Raw genomic sequence first — 17,087 nt, 5'->3', positions numbered from 1 at the left:
CCATTTGAATATTGGATCATAGGAGCTGCATTCAGAATCTGCTGTGTCTGTGTGAGCTGGACTGGCTCCGCCCACACATGCCCATCTTGGGAAGAGGAGGACGTACTTCCTCTCGTGGTGCCATGTGCCAGAGCAGAGCTGCCTAATTGTGGGAGGAGTCAAAGGGAGGACCTACCTTGATTGGGATTGGCTAATCCCCCGATGACACTATATAGGGTTTGATTTCTGATTGGCTGGTTGGAGCAACACACTTTTTAAAACCTGAAACAAGCCAGGGACAGAGAGGTCAGACTGTCTTCACTTCCTGTTTAGACGTTGCGGCGCACAAAGAAAACTTACTTTGTAAATTAATGACTTGTCTGTTTGTGCTCTTCCTTTACTGGTTTGTAACGTTTCACATAAATTAATAAAAAAAACTAAGAATTAAAAAAACTAAGACATACTTCCTGTGTACAGACACGTAACGTCCGGTGTCGAGAGAGAAATGGCGGCGCCCTCCGATCGCAGCTCGGTACCGCCCCTTGAGGGCGCTGCAGAAACAAGCAGTTTGATCACAGTCTCCATACTACAGGGACACAACATACAAAGTTCGTCGAGCGTCAACGTGAACGTGAGTGACGGTGGTGAAGATGTTGGTTCAAGGATACTAACATTCTTTACAATGTGTTACTGACTGAAGAGGCAAATTAAGAAACGTAAGGCTAGACATTATATTTGGTAAATTTCCAGACTCCTTCCAAACACTGACAAGAATATGTATTTGATCTATTCAGGGTATACTTTATATTCATACTTATAACGATAACACATTATTGTAAGGTACTGGTGTACATGATGTGAAAGCAAAATGTTAGAACCCAGAAACTCAGTGGGCAATCAAATTTATAGATGTTTTAGTGTAATAAATGTCATAACATATCAGATTTTGGTCTGTTTTAAATGTACCAACATATTTAATTGATTGTAAATATAATATATTTGTGTCCATATCCGTCAAACATTCTTTGTCTTAAATTGTTTTAGTTATAAGTGTTTTGAGTTTTCTATTTACAGTCACGATTGTAACTGTGTATTGTTATTGTTATTGTTGTTGTTGTTGTTATATGATCTGAAGGAATCTTGAATTTCCCCCTATCTATCCATCCATTAGATAAAAAATAAAAGGAGTTGTTTAGCCCTAGTTGTTAAAAAGCTCTCACATTCTTTATTCAAGTAGAAGTTTGGTCATTTGTGCAACAAGAACTTTGGTAAAAGCATCTTTTTCACTTTTTATAGCATTAAATGAAAAAGAACCGCCTCCAAAATGTACTCCAGTTCAACGGTTGTTTTTGAAGGTGTCTTGAATCTCTGTTTCATGGCTTACACACACACACACACACACACACACACACAGAAATGGACATGAACACACTTGAGGCTGATGAGGCGAGTCGATCACAGCAGCCGTCTGACGTCCTTCCGTTTCCTCCCCGACAGTACGGGAAGAAAGCTGATAGCTGCCTGAGTTCCGTGCAGGTTGCGTTCGACGAGTCGATGCTGGGCGAGTCTGAAAAGAAGCAAGTGGACCCCGAGGAGCAGAATGTCGTCTACGACTTCACCTGCACTTTACAAAGCCCGTGTGACGCTCAGGCCCTCAGTGCTTTTGCCCGCAAACCGATCACAGGTGAGCGGACCCTCTCTGCAATCGTCTGACGGCGGCTTTTATAGTCTCACCTATGGCTTATTAAAGCCAAAAACACAGTCAAGATGGAGTAAACATAGGCCAAGCAAGTGAAGTATGGTCGTGTACTGGGCAGTGAAGATAGTGGATGTGTGAGGATGAGGCCTGTGATGCTGAGGTGCACTCCTGTGGTGCGAGCCCTGGGAGGCCTGTGGACAGAGTGAGCGACCTCCCAACATCACAGAAAGCTGCACTTTCTTTCTCCTCTCTGGAGCTTCAGCTTCATTTTCTCTGTAACTCACACACAAGTAGTGAGAGAGACAGACTGGAGCTTTCACAATGCATTGGAAAAACAACATTCATCAGTCGTGGAAGGTTATTCCCTATGATAGATATTCTATGCACATCCATCCATCCATCTTCTATACCACTTTATCCAACCCAGTGGAACAGATAATAATACATTTGACCTCTTAACAGTGATCATAAAGGGTTACTCTTATAGGGTTACTATTCTGCCACGTCTTCTAAAATAATCCACCATTCTAGTGCTCCCAGTCTTTCTGATAAACAGACCCAGAAGAAGGTAAGGAGCATTGATCCGTCTTTCCTGTGTAATGTTGTTGTGATCAGTGACGGTGATGAAGAGCCCGTCTGAGGAGAAGAAACGGGAGCCGAAGACGGCGGTGTTTGGTCAGGCTGTGATCGACCTCCTACCTCTGCTTCAAGGTGCACCTCCACCTGGTAGACGTGGTGAACCTCTGTTTGAAGCAGTTTATCTGCTATTTGCGCGGACATCAGGGGAGCAGGAAAAGCAGAAACCGTCGTGGTTGGAATGATTTCTGTCTTTGTCCTCAGGCCAGTGCAGCTTCTCAACCACAGTCACAGTCAATCCAGCGAGCAGCCAGCAAGCAGAGGGAAGGAAGGTTGGTCACACACACACACACACGCACACACACACGCACGCACGCACACACACGCACGCACGCACGCACGCACACACACACACACACACACACAGATATTTACATTCAAGTTTTCACAAAGAACACAATGGAAGATTTGCTTTTCTTCTTGATGCCAACAGCCCATCTACCTCAGGGGTGTCAAACATGTTTTATATCAGAGGCCACATGCAGGCCAGTTTCATCTTGAGAAGGCGTGGACCAGTAAGATAATACCATAATAACCTTTAACTTTAAACTTTATTTATTTATTTCTTTGTTGCAGAGTATACGTGATGAAAATGTATATATTTTCCCAATACTAAACAATTACAATCGAAAATGACTTCAATCTCTGATCAAATGAAACTAAATATAATTTTGGTGTAAAAACTTGTATAGCTGTTGCATTATGGGTGTTTTTACAAACCCACCCTGACAACATGGCTTTGAGGCTCGTTTGATGGCCAAGAGGTCCCAGGAGAATATAAAGTGGGAGTCCTGACACTCTGGAGGCAAACATTGTTGATATTGTTCGTCGACTGAGCATGTGCAGACAAACTAATTACCCCGGCCATAGTGTGCAGGCGCAGCGGCAGCGTTTCTGCCGTCACTTTTTCACTTGAAAACGTCATGTAAACCTTTGTTTCAGTATTGTATTGTATTGTATTGTATTGTGTTGTGTTGTGTTGTGTTGTATTGTACTGTGTCGTGTCGTGTCGTGTCGTGTCGTATCGTATTGTGTTGTGTTGTATTGTATTGTATTGTATTGTATTGTACTGTGTCGTGTCGTGTCGTGTCGTGTCGTGTTGTGTCGTGTCCGCTACTCTCAAGCAATTTGTTAAAAAAACAAACAAAAAAACCCTCAGTGTTTCATTTGAATTTTTCACCATTTGCTTGGTGATTTGGCCAGATTGGAGCTTCTTGTGGGCCACTTGTAGCCCACGGGCCTTATGTTTGACCCCCCCCCCCCCCCCCCCCCCCCTGATAATAAGTGGAGGATTGTGTTTGTCGCTGTTTGTTATTTGAATGTTCTGCCGTCACAGAGCAGCAGCAGTTTGGAGAAAGCTGTGACAGCCAGGCAGAAGCAGGTGGAGAGTCAGCTCCTTTCAAGCGGTTGGAGGAAGGTAATCTCATTTAGAATATCTCAGGGTACTAACGGTAAGACTTTGGGGAACTGGAGCATTTCACACGTCATCACACAAGTTTTCTGATCTCTGGGTTTAAAGCAGGTTCTTGTATTTCAACATGTCGAGGACACAGTCACTCATGCTCAAATGACCTCTGGATAGAAAACCTCTTTCAGTCTTCTTAATCCTGCAGTTTTAATACTCTTTTTGGCCTCTAGATGGCACCATGACTTTAGCACTTCAGTACATTCTGAGAACCGAAGTCAGGTGGAAACATTGCTTTGCTTCTATACTTCCTATTGGATGCATTAATACCAGGAGCCTTGAATACCACAGTGAACCGCTTTAGACTGGAGCTTCAAGTCTAAGAGATGCAGGCTTTTACAGCTTTTTCTATTTCTATAGATGTAAAGAGAAGAAGACATATTAGAAAAAGCTGCCAGCATGCAGGTGGATCACTGGTCCGGGACGGATCATTCATAAATCCATCTTCATTTAACTTAGAGTCGTTAAGAAGGACAGAGTTCAGTGTGGGTGGAGGCAGGCTGCAGCAGGTCTGACAGGGTCAGGCTCTGACGTTCACTCATACGAGTAAGTAAAGTCACCAACAGGGATATTCTCGCTCTAAGATGAGACTTACTACTTACCACACCGCTGTGCAATATTCAGGGCAGCCAGAAGAAGAAGAATTAAAAAAGACACGATGTGATGATAAATTAAAATTTCTGACTGCTGCATCTGTTTATAAGTTGAGTCTGATGTTGAAGCCTTCATACTGTTGGAGAAGCTGAAGGAAGTGAGGGGAGAAGCTCAGGTTAAAAGGTATTTAAAGATAATGTTCCTTTTAATGGGTCAGCCGAGGGTCTTTAAAAACCTGTATTGGTCCAAAATCTCTGTCCTCGGTTTTTTTTTTTCTTCCTATTTTCTATTTTCTATTTTCTCCATTATTCAGCAGCCAGGAGAACACAGAACCGGACCCAGAACCTGAGGCTGAAACTTGGTATCTCTTCACAGGAAAACACTGATTTTTAGGTTAAATCAATGCATTTCACCTTCAAATCTGTAATCACTCCAATTAAACTATAAATTGATCAAATTGTGTATTTTTCTCTTTTTTTTTCCTGGCACTACTTTTTTCTGTGACGTTATGTTCAGTGCTTCATAATGAGTGAGTGTCTGATGCTTCGCCCCGTTCAGCCTTCCACTCTGGACGTTTGCGTCAGAGCATCGAACCCCGTGCAGTCTGAGACCGAGCGCTCACACTCCAACATCATGAGGGTGACTCTGGAAGCTGCATACTCAATCCCCGAGTCCTGGACGCTGCCGCCCAACTCCGCCTCCACGCCTCACCCATGCACGGCTGCCCTGGAGGTCCCGCTTACTGCGGAGGTAAAGGTGAAGGTGAAGCTCCCCTCCTGACCTGACGCTGTAAGGTAAGAGCTGTGCTGTTCCTCCGGCTCCCAGGGAGATCAGGTGCTGATGTTCTGTGACGCTGAGCTGAAGGCGGGGGGGAGGATGGAGGAGCAGCCCCGACAGAAGAAGAGGCCCCGCCAGGCCACGCTCCTCCCGGAGAACCACCTCCTGCCCGGAGCCTTTCTCCAGCAAGAGCCCGTCGACCAGGAGGACGGCGAGCTGACTGGCTCAGAGGTGACTCTCTATTCTTTAGTTTGTTTAGTTTGAAAGTGTCAGTGCAGTGTTCCACCTTCTAACGTCAGAATACAGAAATACATGCAAGTAGGACATCCAAGGCTCGACTTGATGGTAAACAGCAGATTCATTTACCAACCAGTGAGGCAGTTAGATATTTAACAGCAGTTGTGACTTTTGATCAGAACTGGAAGGTAAAATATTTGTGCTTTATTACTGCATCTACATAAATGTTTCAGGTGACTGTCTAATAATTAAATATTTAATGATTAGAAAACATATCTTTATATACAAACCAAAGAAAGAAAGCCACTTCATGTTCCTGTCCTTAGTATACAATTCATTTCCTCCATTTCTTTGTCCAGTTGTGCTTCTTGGTGTCTGGATGTGTGGTAATTCTTCCAACAAGAATATTTCTTCCCAAGCTTTAGCCACTGATCTTTAGTTGGTCTTTAGTTCTTTACAACAATGTCACGTGATTGGCTTCTCACCCGCAACCAACAGTATTTTTTGTTCTCATCAGCTATGTCATTCTGAAGCAGCACTCCTTCACGGATTTTACATTGATGGTTTTTGCTGATGGAGAGAATTACAGAAAATAACAGTCCAGTTACATAGTCGGTTTAATCCTGAAGTTCTAAACGTTCCCACAGCATCAGGCATTCCGTATCGAGGCAGAGACCTTGAGGAACAGAGTGAGCTGGGACACTGAGGTCTGCTGCTTTCTGGATGCAGGCGGAGTTTCTAGGTAAGCGACAAACAAACCAGCGCCCCCTGTGGTGATCTGATGTACTGCTCATGAACAAGAGCGGTAGAAAGGCTCTCATACAGAAAGAGATTCTAAAACCTGTGAACCATTGTGACTTCATGTTCAGGCTGAAGCAGAGGATCACGGAATGCAGACTGTGGCCGCTGGAGGTCATGAGTTCACCGACTCCTCTGGCAAAGGTTTGGAGGCTCCAGTTTGTGTTTTACTCTCAAATGCAGCTTAAAGCAGGCGAGTCAAACATCAGGCCTGCAAGAGGCTCCGATCCGGCCAAACCACCAAGCAAACTGTAAACATTTCAAAGAAAACATTTATTTTCTTAACAAATTTCGCCCATAATGCAACAGCTCTTGAAGATTGAATTTTTTTAATATTTCACTGTATTTTGCACCAGAAATTTTCATTAATTTGGCTTCATGTCCACTTTGTTTTCATTTTCGGTCGGAATTGTTTAAGGGAAATATAGACTTTTCCATTACGTATACTTTGCACCACGACCGAGTAAAACCTTAAAGTTTAAATGTAAAGGGTTATTATGGCACTATTTCACCAGTCACGCCCACTCAAGATGAAGCTGGACCGTGTGTCTGAAATGTGTTTGACACCCCTGACCTGAAGTATTTCAATACTCCGGTGGCGTTTGTCCAAGTTATTCCCACGAAATGTTTCTTAGATTGAGTGTCCACATTTCTGTCATGACTCTCTTATAGAAGTAAAGCCTTGTGTTGTGTTTGTGCAGCTCGGGGATGTGATCCCCCTCCATGGAGCGGCTCTAGTGGACATGGGCCGGCTGCTGTATCCTGGAGTCAAGCGCATCAGAGGAGCGTTCTGCATTCAGCCTTTCTCCCAGTCTGAGATGCTACGCAAGGTCACACACATCCCTACATAATGCATCTGGGGTCATTCGTTTGTACATATTCTCTATATCTTGAGTCTCTTAATTTGGCGACATAACAAACACAAAGTAAAACTGAGGTAGATCACCTTAAGGCCGGTTCCGGTGGTTTGACGTGAGTCTATCTGTGATCTTCTCCCTCAGACTAAGCGCAGTGTCAGTGTGTTAAAGGAGCAGGCTGTGTTGGCGGCCAGAGCAGCAGGAGCATGCACCACCTCAGCTCTCGGCTTTCAAAGGACAAAAGCTCTGAGGAACTCGGACGGAGGCAACCAGGCGTCACGGGACTCCAGCCAGCCTGCCAAGAAGGTCAGAAGTGCCCCTGATAGTGGAGCCGGATTGATGTTGAATATAAAGTTTAGTTGTGAAAGCAACATCAGATAATCACTGTTTTGTTGGAGTCATTGCTTAAAAGGTTTTGAAAACTTTCCAGCTGGAGCAGAACTCATTGGTTGTTTTGTGTTGCAACTTCTCTGAAATCAACAGTTTGTATTTGATTTATCATAATTAACCACATTCTGATCACGTCTCAGGATACGTTTTCAACCAATAGATATACTTGCATATTCTTACATTGCAAAATCAGGTTTATTTATAAAAGATATTTCTATCTTTCAGTCTTGATAATTGAATATAACACAAGGAATAAGCCAAACACTAGCTCCCTTGTTCATGTTTGCAGGTACATATTCACCACTGAGACAATACTAAAGACTTGAACTGCTGTTAACTGAAATGAACTTTCTCAGGTGTGCTGAGAAATGTTCTATGTTGGGGTGTAAAAAACAATGATGATTAAATGAAATGTGTTCATTTACGTCCCTAAAATCAACGTAATTTAGAATCAGATGAATGAGACAACGCAACAAAGTTCAACCTGCCCCGGCCTATTTAGCCTTGCAATACAAGTTTGCACCACAAGGTGGTGTATTGAGTCCCTCACATAAACATCAAGAGGGAAATGTAACACAAGAGAGGCTGACGATGCTACTGGCTGTAAAGTGATTCAAAACTATCAATAGAGATGTTGCCTGAATTTTTAAAGAATGTTTTTATTATTACAATGTTCTGTTCTGAGTATTTGGATTATAGTGCAACATGTTTTTGTTTTTTTTAATCATTGCAGCAAACTACCAATCAGAAAAAGACGGCTATAGCTGAGAACGCCACGGAAGGCGTGACGGAAACGGAGCCGCAAGTTAATGCCGAGGCCAATGTAATCCCACAACACAACAATGTACAGTACTAGTGAATATGGACCAGGTATATTTTATTGTAATGTAATGTAGAAGTATGTGCAGTTTCATGGGGCTCGTGACTCATCCTGGAAACTACATCATGAACTTCAACATCAAGAGTGTCAAACAGAAGGCAGTCGGTCAAAACCAGGCAAATTTCAAAGAAGTAGAGTAGAAGACTCGAGACAATAATACAACAGCTACAGAAGTTTTGGGATATTTCACTGTATTTTGTACCAGAATGTTTCATTAAGATCGACTTTATGTTGAGATTGTAGTAATTTTCCATAGTAATTGTTTTGGTTTTTTTAATAGACATTTCCATCATGTATTTCTGCACCACAACAAAGAAAAACGGTAAAGTTTTAATGTGAAGTTTATTGTGGCGATATTTTAGACGTTTGGCCCCCGAATTAAAACGTGTCTGACACCTTTTATTTGAGCCCAAAAGTATCTATTACTATCTCCTATTTGTATTGTGCTTTTTCTGTCCATTTCTAAATGTACTGCTGCTGGAATTCTTAATGCCTTTGGGACCTGCCCAAAGGCTTCAAAAAAGGTTTCTGTAATCTAACCTAATCCAGTCTAATCTTCTGTATAACAGATTTACCTGGAAGCCAGAACTTATGTCATCGTTGAGATTGTCTTGGAGAAACCACTGGTGCTGCAGACGCCTCCAGAGGAGCTGATGAGAAGGTGACGCTGCAGAGATCCTTTACATACACTGTAATCTGCTCTACTTATTCTGATTTTATGAGATTATCACCAAGAAATGTCACTTCACTGATTAATTAGCTGCTATGAACAAACTTTTACTCAGATTCATTGGTGGGTTTCGTACTGCAGAGAATAAATGGGAGGAAAGTGTTCTGACATTCTTCTTTTTCTTTCTTTCTTTTTTTTTTGCAGGTTGAAATCTCTGATCCCTCCCAGACCTCTAATCCCAGCGGGTCCAAACAAGGCAGAGAAGGTAAAATAAATAAAAAACATTCAGACTCACACAGAGAGAGGCGCTGACCTCAAAACAAACCAAAAAAATAAAAAGGTTGTTGGATTGTCTCCTGCAGGCAGTCCTGGACTTCCACAGACAGGTGGGCGACACGGTGGCCGACATTTCAGAACAATATGAAGAATTGTTTGGACGGAGTTCACAGGACTGCAGCAGAGAGCAGAAGAAGATTCAGCTGACGGAGGCGCTCAATGTGTCCGGGAGATACTTCACATTCAAGGAGCAGCTGAAGGTCAGATTCAGACACGGAGTAGGATGAAGTATTTGATCTCAGGTACTTTCTGTTTGTTTTACTGTTCTGCAGTGCATCGCTGATATAAACGGTCAGAATGACAATAAAGTGGATCTTTCTATCTTAAGATTCTCCAGTGAAAATAGTTTGTGTTTTGTGAGTCTGTTTACACGATGAAGGCGCCCAGAGCCACTAAAAATGCAACTTTTTGAAAATGGCTCTCAAGGTGGAACTTTTTGAAAACGCTCTGTGAATTCATTACAACTAGGCATTTTGCTCAACAACGTGCAACTTTTTTTCTTTTTTTAACTCAAAATCGATGCGTTTTCACTTGAAAAGTTGGCGTGTTCATGAGGCCTTCGTAAGAAAAGTGAAATTAAACATGAATAAATGATGAACATGCAAATAGAAAACATCCCCTGAAAGCGGAATGCTTTCTGAACGCACCGTTTGTACCGGCCATGTTGTCATGGTGATTTGGTTAATGATGTAAAGCATAATGTTTAAAAGAAAGGAATGGTTATTTATTTCAGGATTCTTACTAAGTGGTGTGTGGTAGTCGTGTTTGCTCTGTCCGATCAGTGGCGGTTTGTGTTGTGCAGCATGCGGTGGTGAGAGTTGTGCGTGATAAGATGCAGTGGACCGAGACGTTCACTGACACTCAGGAGCTCAGAGCTTCGGCCTCCAGCCTCTACGTCTACCTGGTGGATGAGATGCACGTCGCTCTGGACAAGGTCAAAGAAAGACCCGCTACTGCTACGTTCACAACCACCCTATTAGTCTTTGTGCAGGTGGCTTGTTAATTTCTTGTTTCTTATCTTTGCAGATTTATTCCCATGACGTTGATAAAGAAGAATCCCAGACTGAATTCCAGCTAGATTCTTCTCAGCTCAGGCATTTTGCTCGAGAGGCGCAGCTCACTGGAAATCTTCTTCAGGCTGCTGAGTATTACAAAGAGGTACAATAAGAAGCAATATGTGTATTCTTATGGATCCATTTATATCCTGGGGGGTCACGGTTCACATCAGGTGAAGTTCAGTATCGGATAGTCAGTCCAGTGAGGCAGAGGAAAACTCCAAAAGACAGTGACTGACAAGAGAGACAAACCGGAACAGACAAGACTGGATCACATTCAAACGACCGTCAGTTCACAGCAATGAAGGATGAATGGAGCTGCGCTGATGAGGGCGGTGTCACCTGGCAGTCCAGAAACACCATCCAACCCCAAACAAACCCCGACCCCGGGATCACAGATCCCTGACACAGGGTCGTCTGGTCGTTTGTTTTTGGGAGGAGGCCGCTGTGAATCAGAATCATACACTTAGTTTTGTCTTCTATCATTTCTTGGGTCCCGTTTCCACGACAACGTTTCAGGTGAACATACATAGTTTTTGTTTCAGAAAAGTTCTGCATTCACTGATTTGGAGCATTTTCAAAAAGTTCCACCTTGGGAGCTGTTTTAAAAACAGTTTTTTTTTCTTTTTGTCTTCAGAAAACAACCAAAAATAAATAAATATTGCATTTTCAAATTGATCAGTATCATCTGGATTCATAGATAAAATGATTTGTGTGTCATCTGCATAACAGTGGAAGTTAATAGATAATATAGAGAGTTTCTAGATAATATCATATAGAGTTTCTAGATAATACCATAGAGTGTTTCTAGATAATATAGAATGTTTCTAGATAATATAGAGTTTCTAGATAATACCATAGAGTGTTTCTAGATAATATAGAATGTTTCTAGATAATATCACATAGAGTTTCTAGATAATATAGAATGTTTCTAGATAATATCACATAGAGTTTCTAGATAATATCATAGAGCGTTTCTAGATAATATAGAGAGTTTCTAGATAATATCATATAGAGTTGCTAGATAATATAGAATGTTTCTAGATAATATCACATAGAGTTTCTAGATAATATAGAATGTTTCTAGATAATATCACATGGAGTTTCTAGATAATATAGAATGTTTCTAGATAATATCATATAGAGTTTGTAGATAATATCACATAGAGTTTCTAGATAATATAGAATGTTTCTAGATAATATCATATAGAGTTTCTAGATAATACCATAGAGCGTTTCTAGAGAATATCCTCTGCAGGAAGCGTGTGGAATATGCACCGGGGTAGGTCCTTGGACAGAACCTTGTGGAACTCCACGTTTGGTCTCAGCTGAAGAGTCATCAGTAACACCAAGTTGTTAGTCGTCTCATTTGAATCTGAACCTTGGATGTTTCAGTATGTTTCCCTGATCTCATTCTGTCCCTGTGCTGAAGGGTTCACATGATGGAATTCCAATTCCCTCCCACAGTCCAAAACCATGAGGCGTAAAAGTACTTGTATGTGAAAAAATGTTTGCGTGACTGTTGAATTGTGTACGTTTTGTCATTCTAAACACGTGTATAGACTCTTTTTTAAGTTTAGAGTCTATACATGTGTTTGTGTGACTTCCTCGCTCTCTGTGATGGACTGATGACTTGTCCAGGATATAACCTGACTTCACTCGTAGTCAGAACAAGCCCCCTGCAATAGAAACCGTGAGAGAAAAGATTCATTAAAATGGATGTAATGGTTGATTAAATAACAACGGTGATCTCTGTGTGGGTAACTGGTAACTGGTAAATTAACCCTGTAACATGTATATCTTCAGTTGGTGGTGAGGGACCCCCGTGACGCTTCTTACATGTTTGACTGGGGGAGCCTGTACATGCTGACTGGAGACTACATGAAGGCAAAGGAGTGTTTCCATGATGCCGTTTCCGTCCAGCACACTCACCAACCCAGGTTAGAAACTCTCCTCCATGTGCTGCCAGCATGAAATATCTATGTAATGTGCCCCCAAGTCATGGACACGCATGTGTGCTCATATTCAGTCTACAGCAGGGGCGTCAAACTCATTTTACTGCAGTGGCCACATGCAGTGCAATTTGATCTGAAGTTCAGTGAATGTATTTATTGAGTTCTAAATGCACTTGCACGTCACAACGCTAAAAGAAATGTCCTCTCCCGTCCATCACTGTGTGTCTGTCCTCCTGTGTCTCCAGTCTGATGATGTGTGCAGTATTAGCGCTGATGTCTGAGCGTTACGATGAGGCTCAGCTCTTCCTGGAGCGAGCCGCCACTCTGCACCCCCCCAGTGTGGTGGCCTGGACTCTGCTGGGTGAGAACAAACCTTGAATTCTCGCTGCTCCACTCGACACCTGCTGCCTCTACTTAGATCGTCTCCGTCCAGTCCTGAGCTCTGGGTTTGAACCCAGCCAGGTTTTACTGCTTCATGCAGCCGACGGACACGTCCAGGGGAATCTAATTCAACATTTGTGGATTTTGCTGCCCAGGTTTGCTCCATAACAGCCAGAACCAATCCATCCTCACGGAGAGGGCGTACCTGGAGGCCAGCAGGACACTGAGGGCAGAAGAAGCTCAGAAGCGAGAGGCCAGAGCAGAGCAGAGTGATCGAAGTGAGAAGGACCGGCAGCAGGAGGAGGAGGACACCGAGACGCCCACAGGGGCAGTGCAGCAGCAGGAAGAGAGAACTAATGGAAAAGGTGGACTTCTCCTTTCATTCGGCTGCAGCATAGCAGAAAAGCACTTGTATCACCAGGAAGAGCAGGATGTCTGTTCACATTCCACATCCAGGGACCAGAGCAGCGTTTTCTGAGGCCACACCGTATCGCGCTTCGGGGGTATATTGTACTAGATATTGCACATTTCAGGATGTAGTACATATTTCAGTTTTTTAACTTCTATTTTAAAATCTTGGCTCTTGCCTCTATTCTCTATTTTCTTATTTACCTTCGCCAAAGGTTATGATTTTGTCTGCGTGTATTTATTGGTAGGTATGTAGGTTTCTACGTATCATATGTACATAGTTACATACATACATGTATCTACATATGATACGTACATAGATACATGTAGTATTGACCTGTCATTGACATGACATTTTCAGAAATAATTTGTCATCATCTAAGGACCAATCAAAGGTCAAAGGTCAAAGTCTGAGTCACGAAAAGGTCAAAAACTTATTTTATACAATCAGTTTTAATCCGATTGATGTCAAAGCAACGGCAACATGTTTAGTTTTCAATTCCCTCTCCTCTGATAGGCCACATGATGCAGTGACATCATTACACTGTTTAGCGGTTGGAGGTCAAAGGTCGCGGGAGGGGGGGGGTCACAGAAATGGTGAGACGTGTGAACATCAGTGTCAAAGTGATAACAGGAAGTGATTCAAACGATCAGGACAAATGATGGAAGGAGTGGTGGATCATATAACCTTGTAATCCTTTGGTTTCCATGGTGACAGATGTGGCGTTGGCGAAGGTCTGCGCTCTACCGAGTGTAGTTCTAGTTTGAGTGATATAGTTTGACTATATTCTCAATTTTTCACTTTGGGTCACAAATGTCTTCACAGCAAAATTTTAAATATATCTCACTTTGACTTTATTACTTGTGAAACTTTAATCCAATTTTAATTCTAGTTTGCACAAACCGCACCAGGTACACTTCATAGTGTCGGCTCCTATCAGATGTCCTCTGCAGTACTTCCTGTTAGCAGCCGTCCCGCTGGCAAGAACTAATTGAGCAGTTTGAACTTTTGATTATTTCCCTCAGATCCAGAATCCGTTCATCAGGACTTGGAGGGTCACAGAGATTCTCGAACATCGAGTGTCGACTCCACGTCAGCTCCCCCTGAACTCCCGTCCAACATTTACAGGCAGACGGTCCACTTCCTGCTGCAGAACAACGCCCTGCAGGTAAGAACTCCCGCGGTGCCGGTCGGCTGACAGTCTGAACCCAATCTGGACTCTGGAGAGTCTTCAGGTCTTGATAGGATTCATTCCTCCTTCCACTCATGACTTGCTGTTGTTCTCATCTCCAGATGGCCGAGCATGCTCTGTCCCAGGAGCTGCTGAGTCCGGAGGGCGGCCGCAGCGCCTCCTACCTCGTCCACCTGGCCCAGCTGCAGCTGCTGAAAGCTGACTACTGCAGTGCTGCTGCCAGCCTCAAGGAGGCGCTGCAGCTCTCCACTCAGGTGCTGCCATGCTGCTGGAGGGAGAGGGTGAAGTGACGGTCTCTTCTGTGACTCGACCTGTTAAATCTGCAGCAGTGATACTACTGTACTGCTATTACTACCACTAATAATACTACTGCTAAAACTACCACTACTGCTATTTCTACCTCTTTTACTAATATTACTACAAATACTAATACTGTCCCACAACAGTTATAAATACAGGTATTACTCAAACACAACTATAACTGCTACTATCTTTTATCATGAATGCTCGTACAATAACAGTTGCTTTATTTTCTGAAACTCCTGCAAGTACTACTACTACTACTACTACTTGGACTACTATTGCCAGCAGCCCTCTCATGTGTGAACGGCAGTCCTTTGACCTCGCGGCCGTGTTACACCAGGATGTGTGTGTCGTCTCTCCGGTCAGGACGCTGATGCGTGGGCTCTGGACGGTCACTGTCACTACCTGCAGGGGGCGCTGGCTGACGCCCAGAAGAGCTACGAGTGGAGCCTGAACGTGTTGCAGCAGCCGTCAGACTCCCACATCGTCTTCCTGCGCCTGGGATCCATCTACCTCCTGCAGCAGCAGGTCGGGCATCCACCCACGACTCATGGCCATCGGATCGGTCACTGATTGCACATCCAAGTTTGAGAAAGGAGTCTAAAATCACAGTTTTATGAGCAGTATCTTCACGATACCTTCTCCATTCTTTCAGTTTGAGGAAGCCAAACTCGTCTACCTGCAGGCTTGTGAGCAGTCTCCATCCTGCCGGACCTGGCTGGGCCTGGGCACGGCCTGTTACCGGGTAGACCTCCACCTCCAACTCCTTCATGATGCTGGAAATACTGCAAGTCTGGCTGGAATACCCTGAAACAAAGTTCTGCCTCATAAGAACGTGTTTGTTGTGTAGCTGGAGGAGCTGGGTGCAGCTGAGGAAGCTTTGATCGAGGCCAACCGTTTGGAACCCCTCAATGCGGAGGTGTGGGCTTACCTGTCAATGCTGTGCCTCAAGGTGAGTGATGACTTCTGCAACATCCCACCAGTCGTGTCCCACTTCAGACGCACCCTGGAGTCTCCACGGGCTCACTATACCTCTCACACACATTTCACTTACTACTTTACTTTTTATAGGTAAAAAACCGTAATATTTTGAAGTGACTATTATCTGTCAGTTTGAATGTTCCAGTATTACTTCTAAAATCTGCATAATTGACTGACTCCAGCTCATGCTGAGCGAACCTGAGATACATTCGATAAAAAAAAAATCTCAGAAATGAAGATGATTATCCATTGTGAACATTGCTTTGGAAGTTAATTGGAGAGAAATTAGCAGCAAAATGTCAGCAGTGATTAAAATGCAAAATAAATAACATTTTGTTTTGATACGAATCAATAAAACCCAAAATGATCCATCAAAGAAGTAGATGTCACCTGTATAATAATTTCATGGCGTGCTGCCGGTGTATCGACCAAAGTCTGCAAGTTATCCAACCTTTTACCAGCTGGTTGAGCCATGCAATGCAAGTTTACACCACAAGGTGGAGTATTGAGTCACTCAAAGAAGCAACAGGAGGAATAGGGAACAACAATCACTAGATTTCATGTAATCTATGTGATAAGTAGGTTTACCCACTTAAAATAGACCAGTTCTGATGGGAATATAGAAGTTTCTACATCTTACCTTCACTCTCTCATAATGCAGCTCTTTAACTTGTAATCATAACATTTTAATTCTCTACGAGTTAATTAATCCAATGATCCTTTTGTTCCAGTCTGGAAGAAACGAGGAAGCAGAGCAGTTTTCCACTTATGCAAAAAGGGTGAGTACCTTTCATGTGTGTATCTGTTGTGTAATAAGCTCCTAATAAGTGATCATGTTGTGAAATCTGGTCACTTTTTGTAAATCTGACTGAATTCTGAACGACCACATTGTCCCTGTTTACATGAAAGTAATCAGGTTACTCAGATACACTAATCAAACTGATTTATCGAGTAAACACATCAAGCTCATTGTGTTTCTTTACACCTTCTCCTGTGATCCGATTTATTCAGATAATAGTGTTTAAATGATGAGATTTTGTTTGGATTGGCTTGTAATCTGATTACTTCCTTAAACCTTAATGACCAAAAGAGCCGTTTTCATCATGTTACACCAAATAAGACTTGTCATGAGCCACAGAACATGTTAATTATCTGAAATAAAGAAGAGACTTATCGGCAATGAATGTATAAATTAGATATATTTTATAAAATTTTTACACGTTGTGGCCATTTTTCAAGTAGTTTTTTTTTTTCATGGATTCTTCTGCTTTAGTCATTTTATACATTCGGGGTATTTTAGCCTCTTTTAGCAGTTTCTGCTCCGCTCTGTGTTTCCTAATAGTTACAGATGTTTTAGCTGTCCTGGAAAATATTTTCCTCTTTTTCTTTTTTTGTTTTCTCGTTTTGTTTTCTTATTTTTTCGTTATTATTCTCCCTTTTTCCCTTTTTTTTTCTTATCTTTTCTGGCTGTTTTAGCTGATCTCATTTATTTA

At 42.7% G+C, this 17,087-nt stretch overlaps 1 protein-coding gene across 1 annotated transcript; it reads left to right on the top strand.

The window, feature by feature from the left end:
* Positions 1 to 484: 484 nt before the first annotated feature.
* Positions 485 to 16,623, top strand: cfap70 (cilia and flagella associated protein 70; the record flags this gene model as incomplete). Its single annotated transcript, XM_080458040.1, has 26 exons — positions 485 to 610; positions 1,477 to 1,663; positions 2,294 to 2,389; positions 2,519 to 2,586; positions 3,651 to 3,731; positions 4,932 to 5,123; positions 5,199 to 5,381; positions 6,035 to 6,129; positions 6,257 to 6,329; positions 6,887 to 7,015; positions 7,187 to 7,348; positions 8,882 to 8,973; positions 9,187 to 9,247; positions 9,345 to 9,518; positions 10,121 to 10,252; positions 10,345 to 10,476; positions 12,180 to 12,313; positions 12,574 to 12,689; positions 12,865 to 13,074; positions 14,144 to 14,286; positions 14,412 to 14,564; positions 14,980 to 15,141; positions 15,269 to 15,358; positions 15,464 to 15,565; positions 16,326 to 16,373; positions 16,606 to 16,623. The coding sequence occupies 26 exons, from the start codon at positions 485 to 487 to the stop codon at positions 16,621 to 16,623; spliced, it is 3,159 nt and encodes a 1,052-aa protein (XP_080314166.1).
* Between the last annotated feature and the right edge of the window lie 464 nt (positions 16,624 to 17,087).

Source organism: Lipophrys pholis (assembly GCF_963383615.2).
Source record: "Lipophrys pholis genome assembly, chromosome: 2".
Classification (NCBI taxonomy): domain Eukaryota; kingdom Metazoa; phylum Chordata; class Actinopteri; order Blenniiformes; family Blenniidae; genus Lipophrys; species Lipophrys pholis.
The sequence above is the reverse complement of the archived record's forward strand: the minus strand, read 5'-3'. Positions and strand labels throughout refer to the sequence as shown.